The sequence below is a fragment of the Rhinichthys klamathensis genome, unplaced genomic scaffold, assembly GCF_029890125.1.
Source record: "Rhinichthys klamathensis goyatoka isolate OS25496 unplaced genomic scaffold, OSU_Roscu_1.1 h1tg000631l_1, whole genome shotgun sequence".
In the NCBI taxonomy this organism is placed as follows: domain Eukaryota; kingdom Metazoa; phylum Chordata; class Actinopteri; order Cypriniformes; family Leuciscidae; genus Rhinichthys; species Rhinichthys klamathensis.
This window is the reverse complement of record NW_026607078.1, coordinates 684,846-702,260: the sequence shown is the minus strand read 5'-3', so window position 1 is coordinate 702,260 and position 17,415 is coordinate 684,846. Positions and strand designations below refer to the sequence as shown.

Genomic DNA, 17,415 nt, shown 5'->3' with positions numbered 1-17,415 from the left:
ACCATGAGCTCTACTCAGATGTAAATATTAAGGTTGGCGTCAATTTCAAACCAATTCAAGCCTGATTCAGACTTAAGAATGTTAAAGGATATGGCTATTTGCACTGATATGCTCACACAAAAATTGCTGCAAAAGATGCTTTCCAACAGGTTTTATCGTAGTTTTTGTCCAAGTCAAGTCAATGGAGTTGGACAAAAACTACGATAAAACCTGTTGAAAAGCATCTTTTGCAGCGATTTTTGTGTGAGCATATCAGTGAACACCCCAGACCACTCGGTGAGTTTCACGTCTTTGTAAACTAAAGTTTAATGCGTTTTTGAAGGATTGTTCCAGTGCACCTATGCAACCACAGAAAACAAAAATTCTCGGGCCAGCAACATGTGTCCAAATTTCAATCTTAACCGTTCTATTTCATCAGAAACGATCTTAAAACAGGGATTTAAGTGTAAAATACCGAACTTGTCCTTTATCAAACAAGAGGATCGTGCAAAACGGTTTTCATGCACGCATTTTGCAAGCACGGATTTTTTTAGTTTTTTGTTGTAATTTTCTTATACATTTAAGATGCGTTATACACCATTTAATACTTGTCGGAAAACTATGGTAATGCAAACAGTAATCAATCACAAAACCATGACTAATTTTTCTAAGGGGCGGTTAACAGCTTTACAAAAGCGAGAGCTTACAAAAGCTACAGTAAACACTATCAACACTAATGGCTAGCAGGCGAGCAGAGGCAAAGCTTTGCCCTTTGTTTACATCGTAGCAACAACATAAAACTTATAATTGGAACTGTTAATAGAAAACGCAACTACAAATAATAAGACATACTTACCAGTTGTGATCCACAAACAACAGATTGTCCCTACAAAGTGGGAACTGCTCCATTTCAGGAGAAGCTTTTGTGCGTAGCCTGCATTCAACTCTCTTAGGTTCTGGAAGCTGTTCTCCAGAAAATGGGCAGCACACAGAGACAGTAAATGTTGGGGTTATAATGTTCAGGAACAATGTTTAAAACAAATTTTAACCACTCTCGTCAGCCTTAGGAAGGTCAATCAAATGAGTTTTGGAAACGGGGTGAAAAAAACAGCATCTCTTTGACACAGCAACAACACTGTCTTCTCTAATGCAGCTCAACCAGGCCTCGTCCCCTTTTTTTGCGTATTCCGTGGACGGGGATTATTTAAATGAGTAACATTGTGACTTCACAAAACCCGAAACAATCGCGTTGTTGTCCAAACGAGTTGTTCACTGTAGTTCTTGTAAAGTGAATTCTGTTAATTAAAATATCTCCCTTTGGGTTGGACTTTGAGCTTTATAACCTTGCAGATCTATTTTATGCTCAAACAGTAACACACTCCTAAAGTTGAACAAGTGAAAAAGGATAATAGGATCCCTTTAAAGGTGCCCTAGAATGTGTTGAAATAATATTTTAATTTTGTCTCTGATATCTACATAGAGGGTATGTGGCTTATTTAAGGGCATTTAAAATGTCCAGATATGGTTTTACAGGTCCATTTTCAACTCTAGAAATTGGCCCTAGAATGAAATGGTCTGTTTTTACCTTATTTGAAAGGGTCATGAATAGTAATGAGGAGTTCTGCTCTGATTGGCTGTTTCACTGCGGGCTCAGTGAAACAAATGGACTAACAAATGGACGTTAGATGCCTTGTCAAATAAATATAGCTTCAACTTATGTGGTGGAGAATGTGACGTTAGCTAGAAGGATTGAGCGAGCTAACATTATCTGTGAGCAACTAAACTAACGTAGTTAGCCCCTGACGTGTTGCTGATAAAATAGACGAAAGTAAAATAATTTGACAAAAGGGAATTTACATATGTATCTACAGTATTATTTTGTAGATTTATATGACAACACAGGCAAGAAATATTAACCTCAGCGTAAATACTTAAATGCTCGTTACTTGTGTGGCAAAGCGGGAGTGGAGGGAGCCACTGTCTCTAAGAGCAAAATAAAAGCTCCAGTAATGGCAACAATGGTCGACTACGCCACCCCAGAATACTGGGGACTAACCGCCCTAAGGGCACACAGATTCGTTAAAACCGTGGGCAAAGAGACGTGGGTGAAACACATGTGCAAAAATAAGTATTTTTATTTCTCATATGCACTTACATAATAAATAATTAAAAAGATCACATAATCTCAGGCTCAACTTCACAGTAACGTGTACCATCTGTATCATACAACACCAACATTCTCACAATAAACCCATTCGACCGGAGTGGTGGTACCTGGAGGTACAGGCTAGCCGCTAATTTAATATGAGCCCCTATCCCCATACACGCGCTCCCACACACACACGTGAAGATTAGCTGCAAACAGACACACGGCACAGGTGTAACCACCCCACACACAATGGCAGCTAGCCACCCCTCTCCAGGAACCTCCAGCTCCTACAAAAAAGAAGAAATCACACCAAAATGGATCAGCACATTTAAAACACAATATACACTCACCAAAACACACAGAAAACATACAAAATCACAGTTCTCCTAAGAGAAAACGGTAACACTTTAGAATACGGTTCCTTCGTTAATGAATAACTACACAGGAACAAATGAGTAACACAATATTAACAATCTAGTAACTACTATTAACTAACAAGAAATTCTGATTTACGAATTAGTAAGTAACGGGGCACAGATGAAAGTGGTAGTTCACAATTAACTAATTGATAACTACTATTTTTTTTATGCTTCCCAGAGAACTACTGAAGAATATTAATAGTTCATGCAAAACTAATCAATAACTAATGCAGGACAAATGACTAGCACTACATTAACATTAATAACTGCTGTAAACAAATACACACGGTTTATCAATATGTAATAGCATAGCAGACTTATGATTTGGGAAATAATTAGCCTATGCTCTCTCCTAGAGAACTATTTATCAACTGAATAATTTTAAAGAAATGGCTTTTTAAATGCAGTTGTCGGGACCTTACTTGTCCTGTAGTGATTCAATGCCAGTCCAGAGGAATGCCAGAAAATTGGCCAGAGTCACGGTGACGGCTGGAACATATTGAGTTATCGGCCATCCAAATACCATATACAGTGATTTTATTATTTAACCTATACCTCGCAAAAAAAAAAAAAAAAGATTTTATTAATGTCTCCTACCTCATACGTGCGTGCAAATATCTTGTGAGGGATTAGAAGATTCTACACTTTAGGATTGGCTTTTCATGTAATAATCATGATAACTAACTAGTAATGACTCAAGTGTTACTACATACTTCTAAAGGAATGACTAATTATTTGGATCCGTATTCTAAAGTGAAGATCATGGTAACTAACTAGTAATTACTCAAGTGTTACTATGTACTTCTAAAGGAATTACTAATTATTTGGATCCGTATTCTAAAGTGAAGATCATGGTAACTAACTAGTAATTACTCAAGTGTTACTACATACTTCTATGGGAATTACTATCTAAAACTTCACCAAAAACCTCAAAAGCTTAAAAGAATTAGTAATTCCTTTAGAAGTATGTAGTAACACTTGAGAAATTACTAGTTAGTTACCGTGATCTTCACTTTAGAATACGGATCCAAATAATTAGTCATTCCTTTAGAAGTATGTAGTAACACTTGAGTCATTACTAGTTAGTTACCATGATTCTTACAGTAGTTCTCTGGGAAGCATTAAAAAAAGTAGTTATTGATTATTTAGTGAACTACCACTTTCATCTGTGCGCTGTTACTTACTAATTTGTTAATCAGAATTTCTTGTTAGTTAATAGTAATTACTAGATTGTTAATATTGTGTTACTTATTTGTTCCTGTGTAGTTATTCATTAACGAAGGAACCGTATTCTAAAGTGTTACCGAGAAAACATATTCAAAACACACAGTTCACTCAATCAACAATAATCAACACAATGCACAGAATGCACGGCAAACTATAACGAATAACAAACAATCATAAACATCAACTCCATTCACAACTATAGTATCACGGTTGAAACGGTGGCCGCGGGTAAAGGCAGACCAACCAGCACACAGTATCTGTACGGCGTGCACAGTCATCCGGAGATTAATCGTAAAAGCAAGTCATACAGAGCTAGACAGGTGGCCGCGGGTAAAAGCAGACCGACCAACACACTGGATCGTCACGGCGTGCGCAGTTACCAAGAGATACCCCATAGAAGCAAAACAGCAACGTAGTCCCATTCAACCGTTCCCCAAGTTAGATTTGTCGCTCGATCCCATTAAATACAACGGGGGAGCCCTCAGATATGCCGATAACCCAGAAGATGTAATCGGCCCATTCATTGCCACGCACCATGCGGGGATACAGACGCTCAGTCGGAAACATGCCGCTGAGACGAATCGGCTGCACGTGCCCAGCAGACAGGGAGACCAGACCGCGGTTAACCCCTAGGCGGCCACGAATGAAAGTGACATCCGACGCCGCCAAGGCACACATCCGGTTGACCAAATCCCCTTCTTTTATACGCCATCCCACAGCGCCCAATCAACTACTCGCATGTGCACGCTCTCAGTAGGTGGAGTTAGTCCACCCAGAGTTTGCTATTTGTTACTGTACTAGGATCTTGCGCTGGATCGAGATAACACAGTGTAAATTATCGTTAATAAAATCACTACTTATTGCTTGCGGGAATATAGTTGGAATTGCCCCCTTCTTCAGTATGAGACGCCGAGAGAAGCCTGCTTGATATTGTCCCAGGTTAGAAAATAAGTCCGTGGTGAAATGGGCAGAGCAAACTAACAACTTCGAATTAAACTGTTGCGGTAACATTATCCGATTATAGATAAACATCAACCACGCCTGTTGACATTTCTTTTCTGTGGGAAGGGTATGAAAAGTCCTCACATCCCCTGCACAGCCTGGAACATAACATTTGTCTCCATGATCTGCCATTTTCCCTATGATCCTTGCTTGTCTCTTCACCTGCAGAACTTCCAATGATTCGGCTGCGCAGTTTCGCCTGGCATTGAACATGGGCTGGCATATGCAAATTTTTGGAGGCGTACATCATAATGATCCCGACTGTTGCGTCACATTCGGTGTTATGTGGAGATTCGCCTATTTTTCAGGGGTGTTTTTCAAAAACGAGATTTATAAGAAGGAGAAAACAATGGTGTTTGAGACTCACTGTATGTCATGTCCATGTACTGAACTCTTGTTATTTAACTATGCCAAGATAAATTCAATTTCAAATTCTAGGGCACCTTTAAAACGTCTTGTCTTTTTAACACAAATGAAGATATTTTTTTAATGAAACCTGTGAGATTTATGTCTCTACATTGAAAGTTCATTCCCCCTAACCTTTCAAGCTTCAAAAGGTTCATTAAAGCGTAATACATTATGAATCGAGCAGTTAAACTCAAGTCTTCTGAAGAGACACGATTCATGTTGTACAGATTTATTTTAGGCATTTATTCACATCTAAACATTGATCAATGAACATAGAGCACATCAAATAAGTAACTGATTGGGTGAATATTCCTATTAAACTATGAAAGTCCATAAAATAGACAAAAGTGTCAGCGAAAAACATGCTTGACATGAAATTTGTAACGATCAATTATCATCTGTAAAAATCCATTTTCACAATTGAGCATCATTTTGATTACAAGCAGTATATTATGCACAAAGGGTGATTATATTATTTTACTCTGTATTTAGCAATGCATACAATTCTAGCTATGAAATTAACCTTAGCAAGACAAAGTAGTTGGACATTGTTTTCCAGAAATGTTGTTGCCTGCCGAAAGGGTCAACATCACTTGTCAACCAGTTTCCCTATCATAGTATTGCTTGTGACCAGAAAGGTCATGCTGTCCACCAGCTACGCCAACATCAAACCAGCACTGACAACCATAAACCAGGTATGTTTTCAGAAGGGTATAGCGCAGGTTTTTGATACGTGCTGTGGTGTTCGTGCTTCCAGTATGAGTTTAAGTCTGGCCTGCATCTTTTTCTGATCTTGTTTTTCCCATCATTTCCCATCTTCTCTCTACTGTACTTTTATTAAAAGTGGGAAAAATAAAGGTCTCTGACAGCAGAGTATGCAATAACAACAACACAATAACAGTAGATACCACTAACATGAGGAGATCTAAAACATTTATATGAGAAACTGTTTGAAGAACCGCTTCAAGTGTTTGGCTAATCGGTTGTCCATAGAGAACAAGTTCTTAATCAGATTCTCACCGTCCTTCATCCTTGAGGGACAAGTGAAGTTACTAAGCCTCAAGTTAAGTCACTAAAATCAGTGAAAAATATAATAAAATGCTTCTGTAGAATAGAGAGTCTTCAGTTTCATGTTATACTCTCTTTAGGCTGGTCTCAGTCCCTGATCAGCCATCAGCACCACGCGTTCTACCTTCAAAGCCCTGATCAGTTCCCCCTCACTCTGTCATCCCTTCATCTCTCTGGTTCTTTCCTCCTTCCTCTATTCCTGGTTCTTCCCTCCCTCTCTTCAATGCTCGTTAATCCAGACTGACTTGGCAGAAATGTATTCATACCAGCTGAGCGGCTGCACTTCTAACAAATGCTGCAAACACTAACTCAAATCACACTTCTGAGGGCTGTGGAAAAAAGAGAAATTCTTCAAAGTGGGACGTCACCACAGGTTTGTGAATAGTTCAATTCTGTCATCATTTACTCACCTTCATGTCATTCCAAACCTGTATGCTGTTATATTTTCAGTGGAATACAATGTAAAATGTTTTTAAGAATCTTTGGGTAGCTCTTGCCATACAATGACAATTCAGTTACCAAGCAGGAAAAAATGGACATAGATCACCATAAAAGCATCATAAAAAGTAGTCCATATGACTCACTAGTGCGTCATATTCCAAGTCTTCTGGAGTTATTTGATAGTTTTGCAAGTCATTATTACTGATGCCACCAAAGCTCACATCTAGCCTGCATCTCCAGATTAAATGATGATTCTGACATTTTTAATTGATGATAAATTGTCCCTTTGGCTTATATACAGCATTTAGTGAGTAATTTTAAATTGGCTTTCTTTTTTGGGAACAAATTATGTTTTTCGCTGGCTTTTCGCAGGATTGGCTGAGGAAACATTCGTGCAATCTGTCGACTTAAATGTCAGTCTGTTTCTCACATAAAGATATTGTATGACTTCATGCCAAATGGGATACTTTTATGGCGCTTTTTTGTGTTGTTCACTGCCATTATATACACAACCATTCAAAAGTTTGAGGTCAGTGAGATATTTTCTTTAAAGTAATTAATATTTTAATACAGCAAGGAAGCATTAAATTGATCACAAGTGACAGTACAGAGAAGTAAAGGCTGTTCTTTTGAACTTTCTATTCACAGTTTTCACAAAAGTATTAAGCAGCACGGCTGCTTTTTAAACTTGTATAATAATACATTTTAATAAGCGACAAATCAGCATATTTTCTGAAGGATCATGTGAAACTGAAGTAATGGCTGCTGAAAGTTCAGCTTTGCCATGACAGAAATAAATTATTTTAAGTTGTAGTAATATTTCACAACATTGCTTTTTTACTGTATTTTAAATGCAGTCTTGGTAAGCATAAGATACTTTCAATAACAAAGTCGTACCGCCCCCAAAGTTTTAAATGGTACTGTAGGTGCATAAAGAGTCTTAAAAATATCACCGGTGTTCTAAGGAATAAAATGACAGCATGCGGGTTCGCAATGCCATGAAGGTGAGTAAATGATGACAGAATTTCTGGGTGAACTTTTCTTTTAAATGGCAAACTTGCCGGGCTCTGCGCTCTGCCTCTGTGCCTGTCAGAGGGTCTGGTTTGTGACCCAGAGGCTGGAGAGAGGCTTTTATTCATGGTTACAGGGGGGCTGTAGTCATTTGAAAAATCACTCCTGCTTCTTTGTGCTGTAGAGTGGAATTGGCAGAAGTGAAGTGAGCGCAGGGTGATTCTACATGCAGTGGGGACTGTGTGGCATACCTCTATGTGTGAGCGTAAGGGTTGAGAATAGAATGATGGGTATTTGTGTGTATGACAGGCTAGAAAAAATGAGGCGAGAGAAGGAGCGAGAGAGTGAAAGATGAATTTTTCTGCACGCACGGATCCATTGTGCGAATGTTTGTGTAGCAGTCGGTGTATTGTGTCTCTGTCTATGTTGATAATGGACTTCCTTCGTGTTTTGATTCCATTTGGCCGTCTAATGAAACCTAATTAATTTTGTTGACATTTGTGGACCCCACACTGATATGAATGAGAGAGCTTTTTCTCCTGGAGTTTTGTGAATGCTAATCAAGGATATTAACCTAATTCTGTCGTGTATGCATTGCATGGCATTCTTTTTTTACTCATTAGCGGGAATTAGCATTCTGAGCCGTAGCACTCTGAAAGGTCTCCTCCTATATGCATTATAGTGTGTATCCATACAGTAGTTAAACTTCCTTGATATATTTTAATAAACCTCCATTGTAGACTGTTGTCCGATGGTTGGAGTCTCCCACGGGTGACCTTGTCCACTGGGACGTGTTTCTACAAGCTTACGGTCAGAGAACACATGGAAGTTATTTGATTCAAGGAGATGATTGAATTTGTGATGTGCTTCTCTCTTTGTCTCTTTTTCTCCCTCAGGCATCCTGCGTACTGCAGTTCCTGATCTGGATCGAGAAGCGCAGGATCTGTATCTGGTGGTCCTGCAAGCTAAAGACATGGGCGGACATCTTGGTGGCCTGTCAGGAACGACTACAATTACTGTACGATTGACGGACGTCAACGACAACCCTCCGCGCTTCGTACAAAGTGAGTAACTTTCCTTATCTTACATCAAGTCTACATCTATGTCCCTTACAGAAGTTTGCCATGGTACCAATAGTGTCTGTCAAATTACCATAGTGGCTACAATAAAAGCCATCTTTGAAAAAAAGACACTCTTTGAAGTATATCCCATGAAGAACTATTTGTACTCCTAAAACTCACATGAGAATTAGCTTTTTTTTTCCCTCCATGGGTTCCCACAGGAATTTTCAGGGAGTTTAAAGTAAATTCAAACTTTTTAATTTTGTTCTGCAACATAAATTACACACACAATCATACACAGATGTTGAAGTGATGAGCTTTAACAGCATTAGTTAATAATGTTGCTATAAGGACTAAATTGGTTGTCTGATTCATCATGCATATGAACTTATTCTTGAGGTAGTTGTGCTACTTTTACTACCATTCAAAAGTTTGGGGTCAGTCAATTTGGTTTCTTTTAAATTATTTAACAGAAATGATACTTTTATTCTGTAAGGACACATTCAATTGAAAAGTGACAGTAAAGACGTTTACTTTGTAAAAATAAACAACAACAACACGGATTTCAAGAATCCTGAAAAAATAAAATAAAATGCAACAGCATATTAGAATGATTTCTGAATGATAATGTGACACTGAAGACTAGAGTAATGATGCTGAAAATTCAGCTTTGCCATCACAGGAATAAATTACATTTTAAAATATTAAATTAGAAAACAGTTATTTTCAAATTGTAACAGTATTTTACAATATTACTGTTTTTACTGTATTTTTAATGAAAGTCTCCTCAAGTGATGTTCGCCACAGACATTGTTTTATTCATAAATCAAAAACTGCCATTCTAAAAACACATTTGACTTTCCAGAGGAAACAAATGGCAAATTATAACATACTTTCATGACAACTCTTAATAATTAAGATGGTGAGATCTTACACCATATATTTTCTGTATTAAAGGTGCAGTGTGTGATTTTTAGCGGCATCTAGCGGTTCGGTTGCGAGTTGCACTAAGGGCTCAGCCCACCGCTTACCCCTCCCTTCCGAAGAAGCTACGGTTGCTAAAACGGGACAAACATATCGTCGTCTGAGACAGCAGAGAATAGTCAGAGTAAGACAAGAGTGTGTAACTTTGTCACTGTTTCTGTACCACAGTCCATTATAAACCACATCATGGATAAAGTTTACAAAGCCATAGTCAGGTGAGGATCAAGAGTCTTAATATATAATATAATAATAGTAATCAGCTGATTGTCTCACAAACGTAACCAGCACATTTCTCCCCACATAGCAAACCCATAATACAGCGAGGGAGAAGAACCACATGAAACTATGCAACTATAAAAAAAATTCTAACAGGGTAGTAAAAGTTTAGCTGGCTAAATATGAGCTGTTACTGTGGCTGAGCTGGTTAAAGCGTAGCCTTGTTTAAAGGTGCTCTAAGCGATGTCACACGTTTTTTTAGGCCCAAACATTTTTTGTCACATACAGCAAACATCTCCTCACAATCCGCTATAGCTGCCTGTCCCCTGAACACACTGTAAAAAGACGCGGTCTCTGCAGACACCCCAGGCTCCACAAACGGCAACAAAAACAAACTGTAGCAACCCCGAAACATAACAAACTGTTCCAGCCAATAACCGACAGGAACGATTTGGGGGTGTGGTTTGGGGGGTTAGTGCGCGGATGAGGAGGGAGGGTCTGACTAGACTCCGTTTTGTTTGACAATACTTTTAACGTCAACAAGAAGTGATGTCACCCGACATCGCTTAGAGCACCTTTAAACTCGACGTGTACGCATGAGCCCAAAGGTGCGCGCGGCAAAAATGACATGATTGTAACAGCGCGCGCGCCTCCGCATCCCCTAGACACCATTTACTACACACAATAGGCTTTTTTTCTCTGATTTTGAAAACTCTTCGCGATCGACTTAAAATGCTTCCAAGATCGACTTGTCGACCGCGATCGACGGGTTGTGATTCCTGTAACATACTGTTTTACGGTCAATGACAAGAGTACTAATCAGCTGTCTCACGAACGTAACCAGCGCATTATCCCCACATAGCAAAGCCATAACACAGCGAGGGAGAAGAACTAAGTTACATGAAACAATCCAACTACATATTTTACACCACTGACAAGGGAAAAGTCACTACTCATGGTGTCTATGGCTAGCTTCTAGCTTTCTGCTGCTTTTCTTTCAAGGTAGCGCTCTGTAGCGCTGTTTGTTCGCTGTCGGCTACGGTAGAAACATGGCGACACAATATGTCGACCTTCATAGAAGGGGGTGCCCGCGGTTATGTAGATATAAATGTGTCAGGTAATAAAAACATTACGGTTTATTAAGTAAGTTCTTTATACACCACTGAAAACATAGTTATGGATGTCATATTGCATTTCTGTTAATAGATACTCAAAATGATTACACATTGCACCTTTAAACTTCTATAGTTGTTTTTTTCTATTGCAGTTTCATATAGTTTTAGTGATCGGGTTTAAGAGTTAGGTTTTGGTCATATGTTTTTGTGTGAATTCTTACAATTTCACCAATTCCTACAGCTTCTAATAAAACCGGATTTGCAAGTTAACATTTTAGGTTGGCCTTCAACTTAACGTCATGACTTGGCAGCCCTATAAAGCATGGCATTAGCCACCATTGTCATCAAAAACAGAAGTTGACATACTCTTTCAAGCACATTCCATAATACGATTTTACAGTACTTTGGGATTTTTGTGGATACTATTGTTGATGGTAAATTTAAATACATCATAGTATGGTCTAGATGTTAATGCATGTGTTCCAAACATGTTGAGCTGTGGCGCTCATGTAGTTTAAATCATATCACTGCCCCATTTTCTCATCCTCTTCCTGTTGTTTCCATCAATAAGAGTGGCAAAATCCCAAAACATTGGATTTGTGTTATTTTGTTTTCCTAAATGGTCTTGAGAATTGATTGTGTGTACAACCTGGTGCACATAAACCGGCCATTTCTATGAACGGGAGACAGGAGATCTAGAGTTACAGGTTAGTTATAGACACAGACAGAGCCGTATCTAGTCCACACCGCCAGCTGTTTAACTGTGCCTGCATAGGGGCCGTAACACTATCAAATGCAGCCACCCCCCCAGTTCTGCTCAATTACATACCAGCCCTTTATTAGTATGGTCATAGAAGGGTCCTTTCTCTCCCGACGTCAGCTCTGCCCTTCTCTTTCTCGTGTTTTTTTACCGGGGTGAGCCGGGGTGAGATTATCTGAAGACTGAAGAGAGAGAGAGCGTGTGGGGAAAATATATCAAAGTCTCACCCAGGTAGACGTTCAGGTTGACTGGGCAAGGTTGGGTAAATCTCCTCGTACTTGGAAGCCGATTTAGAAATCTCTCTGGGAATTCACTTCAGATAAAAGCAAACAAATTACAGGCGTTTTGGGAGCTGTTTTGAACATTGCAATTACGTTTGAAAAATGTTGCGGGGAGGGTGATGCATCCCTCGGTATTATAGATGCAGACTCAGGTGCAGTGGGAGTTGAGCTGGTTTCTGTAGTTTTAACAGCCTTGAACCGTGTTGGGCATCCGAGAGGAGCAGAGGAGTGCACTGTGCCCGTGATGGATGGCTGGGTAGATTGTTTGACGGATGACTACATAGGTACGCCTGTTAAGATCAGTGTCTTTTTTTATGAGGCGACGAGATAAGAAGCAACGATACAGAGAAGGTTTCATCATAAATATTACTAATTTATTTCCCCTGAGTCTTTGCTGGTTACAGAACAAAAGAGAAGGAGAGGGGAAACGAAGATTGAGGGAAGACGAAAAAAGATAGCAAAAGAAGAGAGGTTAAGAGAGTTCTTAAAGAGAGTTTAAGAATAGAGAAACTAAATGATAATCACCGTAATTTGTCCACGGACAGAGTGAGAATGCAAAAACAACAAAAAAAGGTCTGACAGGGAGACTGAGATGGGAAGGAGAGGAGAGGTGATGGTGACACAAGAAAAAGGACAGCTTAACTCTGCTCCGAGAATGGAATCAATTTTATTTATGGGAGTGTGTGTCTGCCTGTATGTGTGTGTCTGTGCGCCCACTCACACCTTTAAATCATCTATTACATCCTGTCTACACTGGAAACGTCAAAGCTGCACACCAGCAATGTTGAAAATACTAGCTGTGAGCTAAACTTAAAGCTGCAGTCCGTAGTTTTTCCTCTTTGTCGCCATCTCTGTTGGAAAACTGCAATTGTAGTTATTCACGGAATTATCAACTTTACGTGGGTTGTGCCTCGGCACGGCACAGCGCGGATGAATCCAATGTTTTGAGGAGAATGTGCGGCTGTCATTCGGAACTGTCATTCGGAATCACAGATTCTACTTTTTAGAAGTATGACCAACATAAGAATTTTCACCGGAAAATGTCATCTGAACAAGTAAGAAACATCCACTATTTCTGACCAACTAAGGGGCAAAAACCATTGCAGTAAATCACGCTGTTTAAATCTAAAGATTGCTTATCATATCACGTAAAATTGTGCAAATTATACTTTATCAAATTGTGTAATCAAATTAATAATTTAAATAATTTATTTTATTTCTATTTTCCTTTTTAAATGAAATAATTTCAGTTTATTATCCAGAAATAATTATATTAATAATTTCAAATGATCATCTTTCTTTTCAATTCTAATGTCATCTTTTTAACATAAACTTAAGACATACAGTTTATTCTGATTAATATTTTGCATGCACTGGCTCTAGAATTGGCACAATTGTCCAAATATAGGGTGCAGCTATCAAAGGAACCAGGACTGATTTAATTGGGCATTTAAGTGAAACAAACTGAGGTTGAACTAATTGTGCTTTTTCGTGTTAAAATGTTAAAATATACAGTCATGCTCAAAAGTTTATATACACCCTGCAGAATCTGCAAAATGTTAATTATTTTAACAAAATAATGTCAGGATTTGGGTGGTGAAAGTAGTGAGGACTCAAGTGCAGAGTTGATGGGTTTTTAATGATAATAAAGTAAAACAAAACAGACAACAAAAACTGCCCCGAGGGGGAAAACAAGACAGACTTGGACTTGACTTGAACACACAGCAGGGAAACACACAGTGTACATTCGACGACGAACTAGCACAGGAATGCAAACACAAGGAGAATAAATAGAAAGCAAACAAGGCAGGTAACGAGGGAGGACAGGTGGGGCAAATCAATCAATAATAAGGTAACAAGATGGGAGGGGCTAGACCAGGCCAGGCAAGTTCAGTCCTAGAGAGCCGCTGTCCTGCAGAGTTTGGCTCCAACACTGAAAAAAACCTCTCCTGCCTATAGCCTTAGGCTATGTTTACACGGAAACGATCTGAAGAGAAAACGCAAAAGTGGCGTTGCGTTATCACTTTTTATTCTGCGTTTAGACGAGCGTTATGGTTGGGAAATCCGCGTGCATATGGTGACGCAAAAGTGTGTGAAATTCGATGTAGTATGCACTCCAGGCGGCTAGGTGGCAATGTGAAGCACTGCCACACAACAACACAAATATCTTAGAATATTTTGTACAACTGCTAAAAAGACTCTTGTATGTTTTTCAGAGCTGCTAGGGCAACTTGAAGGTCCGACGTATGGAAATAATCTGACATGTTGGTTGTTATTTTCCTGTACTAGCGCATGCCTTTGGCGTAAACGCGTACGCGACGAGAGCCACCGTGAGCAGATATGCGTTTTTACCGTTTAGACGGGAACGCGACGGTGGAGCGTTTTTAAGATTTCCACTCTGGAGGGTGGTTTCACTTTTTTGCGTTTTTAAGCCCCCAACGCCGTTGCCGTGTAAACGAAAGGTACATCCGAAAAATATTTTTACGTTCTCTTTCATCATCTCGTTTCGAGATCCACCTATGGGAAGGGCATCCGTACCTGACCTCTGCAGAAGCATCCAATTGCACCAAGTCTGGCTAACAGACAGAAGCGCGCAGCCAATGCCAGGTGAGGCCACACCCCCTTACCTACGGGCATATCACAGCTGGGCGCGCTGCTATTCCTCAGTTGACATTCGCTTCTCGCGATCTCTGCATTGACACAGTTCGGTTGGATTAACGTTACGCTGCTCACTTTCGAGTCTTCAGGAGGACATATCGCATTCGCCAGATCAGCCTCCGCCAGACGTGAGTGACAGTCGTTTCTTCAGCCTATCCGCTGTGTTTTTTGCATCCGGAGCCGCCCGAGCTCTCGCTGTCCTTCACCTGCTCCTCCTTTACATGGCTGCCCGCCACGGATTTTTCCGAGTTCTTCACCGCTGGCCCGCCCATGGCTATGTGACCGTCTAAACAGCCGCTTCCCCCGGGGAACAGCCCAGCACGACGAGCCTGCCCGGCCGCGTGTGGTGCTCTCATCGCCGCTATAAGGACCCTCTCGTTCTGCTTGGGCTTAACACGCTCAAGCTTTGGAGAACCCGGGGAATTGCGGTCATTGTAATTGCTGCCCATGTAGCTTTTACTAAGCCGGCTTTTAGTTGCACGACACAGCGCGCCGTGCTCGGCCTTTCTGACTCGGAGGAGAGACACGGTGATGATGACGCGCTACCGGGGGACTCCCGGAGCGCCACCTCTCTAAAATATTTGAGCTGACATCAGCCCAATCCGCATTCCCTGAAGAGGACATCTTCGCGGGAAAACCTCACTCTCGTTGACGAACCGGTCGGTTCCGGCGACGGGGATGACGCGGTCCTTTTAGCGTTCCCTAGGCTAGCGTTCACGCGGCTTTGCCTCCGTCCATCCTCCTGGAAGTTTGTGAGCGAGCGGCCGTTCGTTTCAACATTGTGTGGCCAGCTCCACAGAGCGCCACCGACCAGGATAGGAATATGTACGACGGGTAAACGCTGGGACCACCGCCCAGTCTGAACGGCCGGAGCGTCCCGCTAGACTGTTAACACGGTCTCACGGGCCTTGATTTGTTACGATTACGTGTTGAGGTTTTCAATGTATGCCTTCCTAGGAAGGCGGTCCCGAACGCAAGCGGCCTGCCTGTTGTTCGACCATTGGGAGTAACGTTAACTAACAGGGTCTCCCACCTACGGTCGGTTAATCCCCTCGCGTGGCTGCCCGGCCCGTATGTTAGTGGACGTTGTGTGTGTGTGTCCCCCTCCCCCCCACAACAACAAGTTACGGGGGAGGGGGCTGTCGTGAGGAAAAGTACATAGCAGTGTTACCACACCGCACGCACTTGGTTCCCCTCACCCAGTTATTAAAGGCTTCGGCCCCAGTGTTTCCCAACACAAACACACACATTACTAAACAACACATTTAATAAACGAATCAAATGAATTCGTGCAGATTTATATATCTGCCAGCGGCAACATAGAGAGCAAATCTCTCTGATCCCATGCATGTCGCCCTGAGTCCGTCCACAAGAGGTCGCCATTGCCTCATAAATCAACCAACTGGGCTCACACAGCTCAGTTGCGGCTGTCCAGCCGATGTGTTTTTAGTGGACGTTGTGTGTGTAAGGCCCCTGTGTTCCCCAACACAAAACACACACATAACTAAATAACACAAAAAAAAAAAAAAAAAAAAAAAAAAAAAAAAAAAACGCATTAAATAAATCCGTTACAGAGAGAGTATCTCTCTCCGCGGATATTATTTTTCTGCCTGCACTTGAGACTGCCCAGTTCATGTGTTCAGGAGATATGTGGTTTTCCCACTTTTGGGGACACCTTGTGAGGGAAAGTTCAGTACAGTGGACACCACACTATGTTTCCCTCACTCTGTCAATAAAGGCTTTGGCCCCAGTGTTTGCCCAACACAAAACACACAAAGCTACGAATCAAATGAATTCGTTTTGGAGAGAAGACCTCTCTCCGCAAAGAAAACTTCTCACTGGAGAGAGAGGAAATCCCTCCAAACCCCTGCATGTTGCCTCTAGTGTTCCCACTAGATGGCGCCTTTGCATCACAAATGAACCAGCTGGGCCCATACAGCTCCGCTCCGGCCCGAGCGGGGGCGCTCGCGAGTCACAAAGCGGCTTGGCAAGCCGTTTCAGCGCCCGAGTGGGTTTTTGCGTACTGTAACCCAGGGTTACAAGCTGCAGTTTGCAATAAAACCTCCGCATTTCAACGGCGTTCTCTCTTCTCACACAGAAGAAAACGCCTCACACATTCTGAAAGAGGAAATTTCCTCCCTCCTAACAAGGGAGCGATTCAGATGGTGCCACCCAATCTGATAAACCATGGTTTTTATTCCTGGTATTTTCATGTTCCAAAAGGCGTGGCGCCCCCCCGCCCTATATTGGACCTTCGAGTGTTGAACAAACATTTGAGGAAATTCAATTTCAGAATGTGACAAGCCTCTCTCGCCTGTGCCATAAAGCAGAACGACTGGTTCACATCAGTCGATCTGAAAGATGCTTTCTTTCACATAAGCATCTACCCTCCACACAGGAAATATCTTCGTTTCGCCTACCAAGGCGTTTGTTACGAATTCACAGTTCTTCCGTTCGGGTGCAATTTGAGTCCCCGAACTTTCTGTCTGTGTGTGGAGGTGGGCGTGGCGCCCCTGAGACTATCAGGGCTGAGAATTCTGACTTACTGGCTCATCATAGCCAAATCAAAGGAGAAGGTGTCGCTGGACACCGGCCGGGTGCTCGCACACATCACATCCCTCGGGTTCAAGGTGAAT

At 41.2% G+C, this 17,415-nt stretch overlaps 1 protein-coding gene across 2 annotated transcripts in view; it reads left to right on the top strand.

Annotated features, from left to right (window-relative positions):
• LOC130076190 (desmocollin-1) overlaps positions 1 to 17,415 on the top strand; it is a 163,218-nt gene that overhangs the window by 94,033 nt on the left and 51,770 nt on the right. For both annotated transcript variants that reach the window (XM_056241169.1, XM_056241170.1), the window contains exon 5: positions 8,601 to 8,768. In XM_056241169.1, coding sequence (XP_056097144.1) covers positions 8,601 to 8,768 — 168 coding nt within the window. The remainder of the gene's footprint in view (positions 1 to 8,600; positions 8,769 to 17,415) is intronic.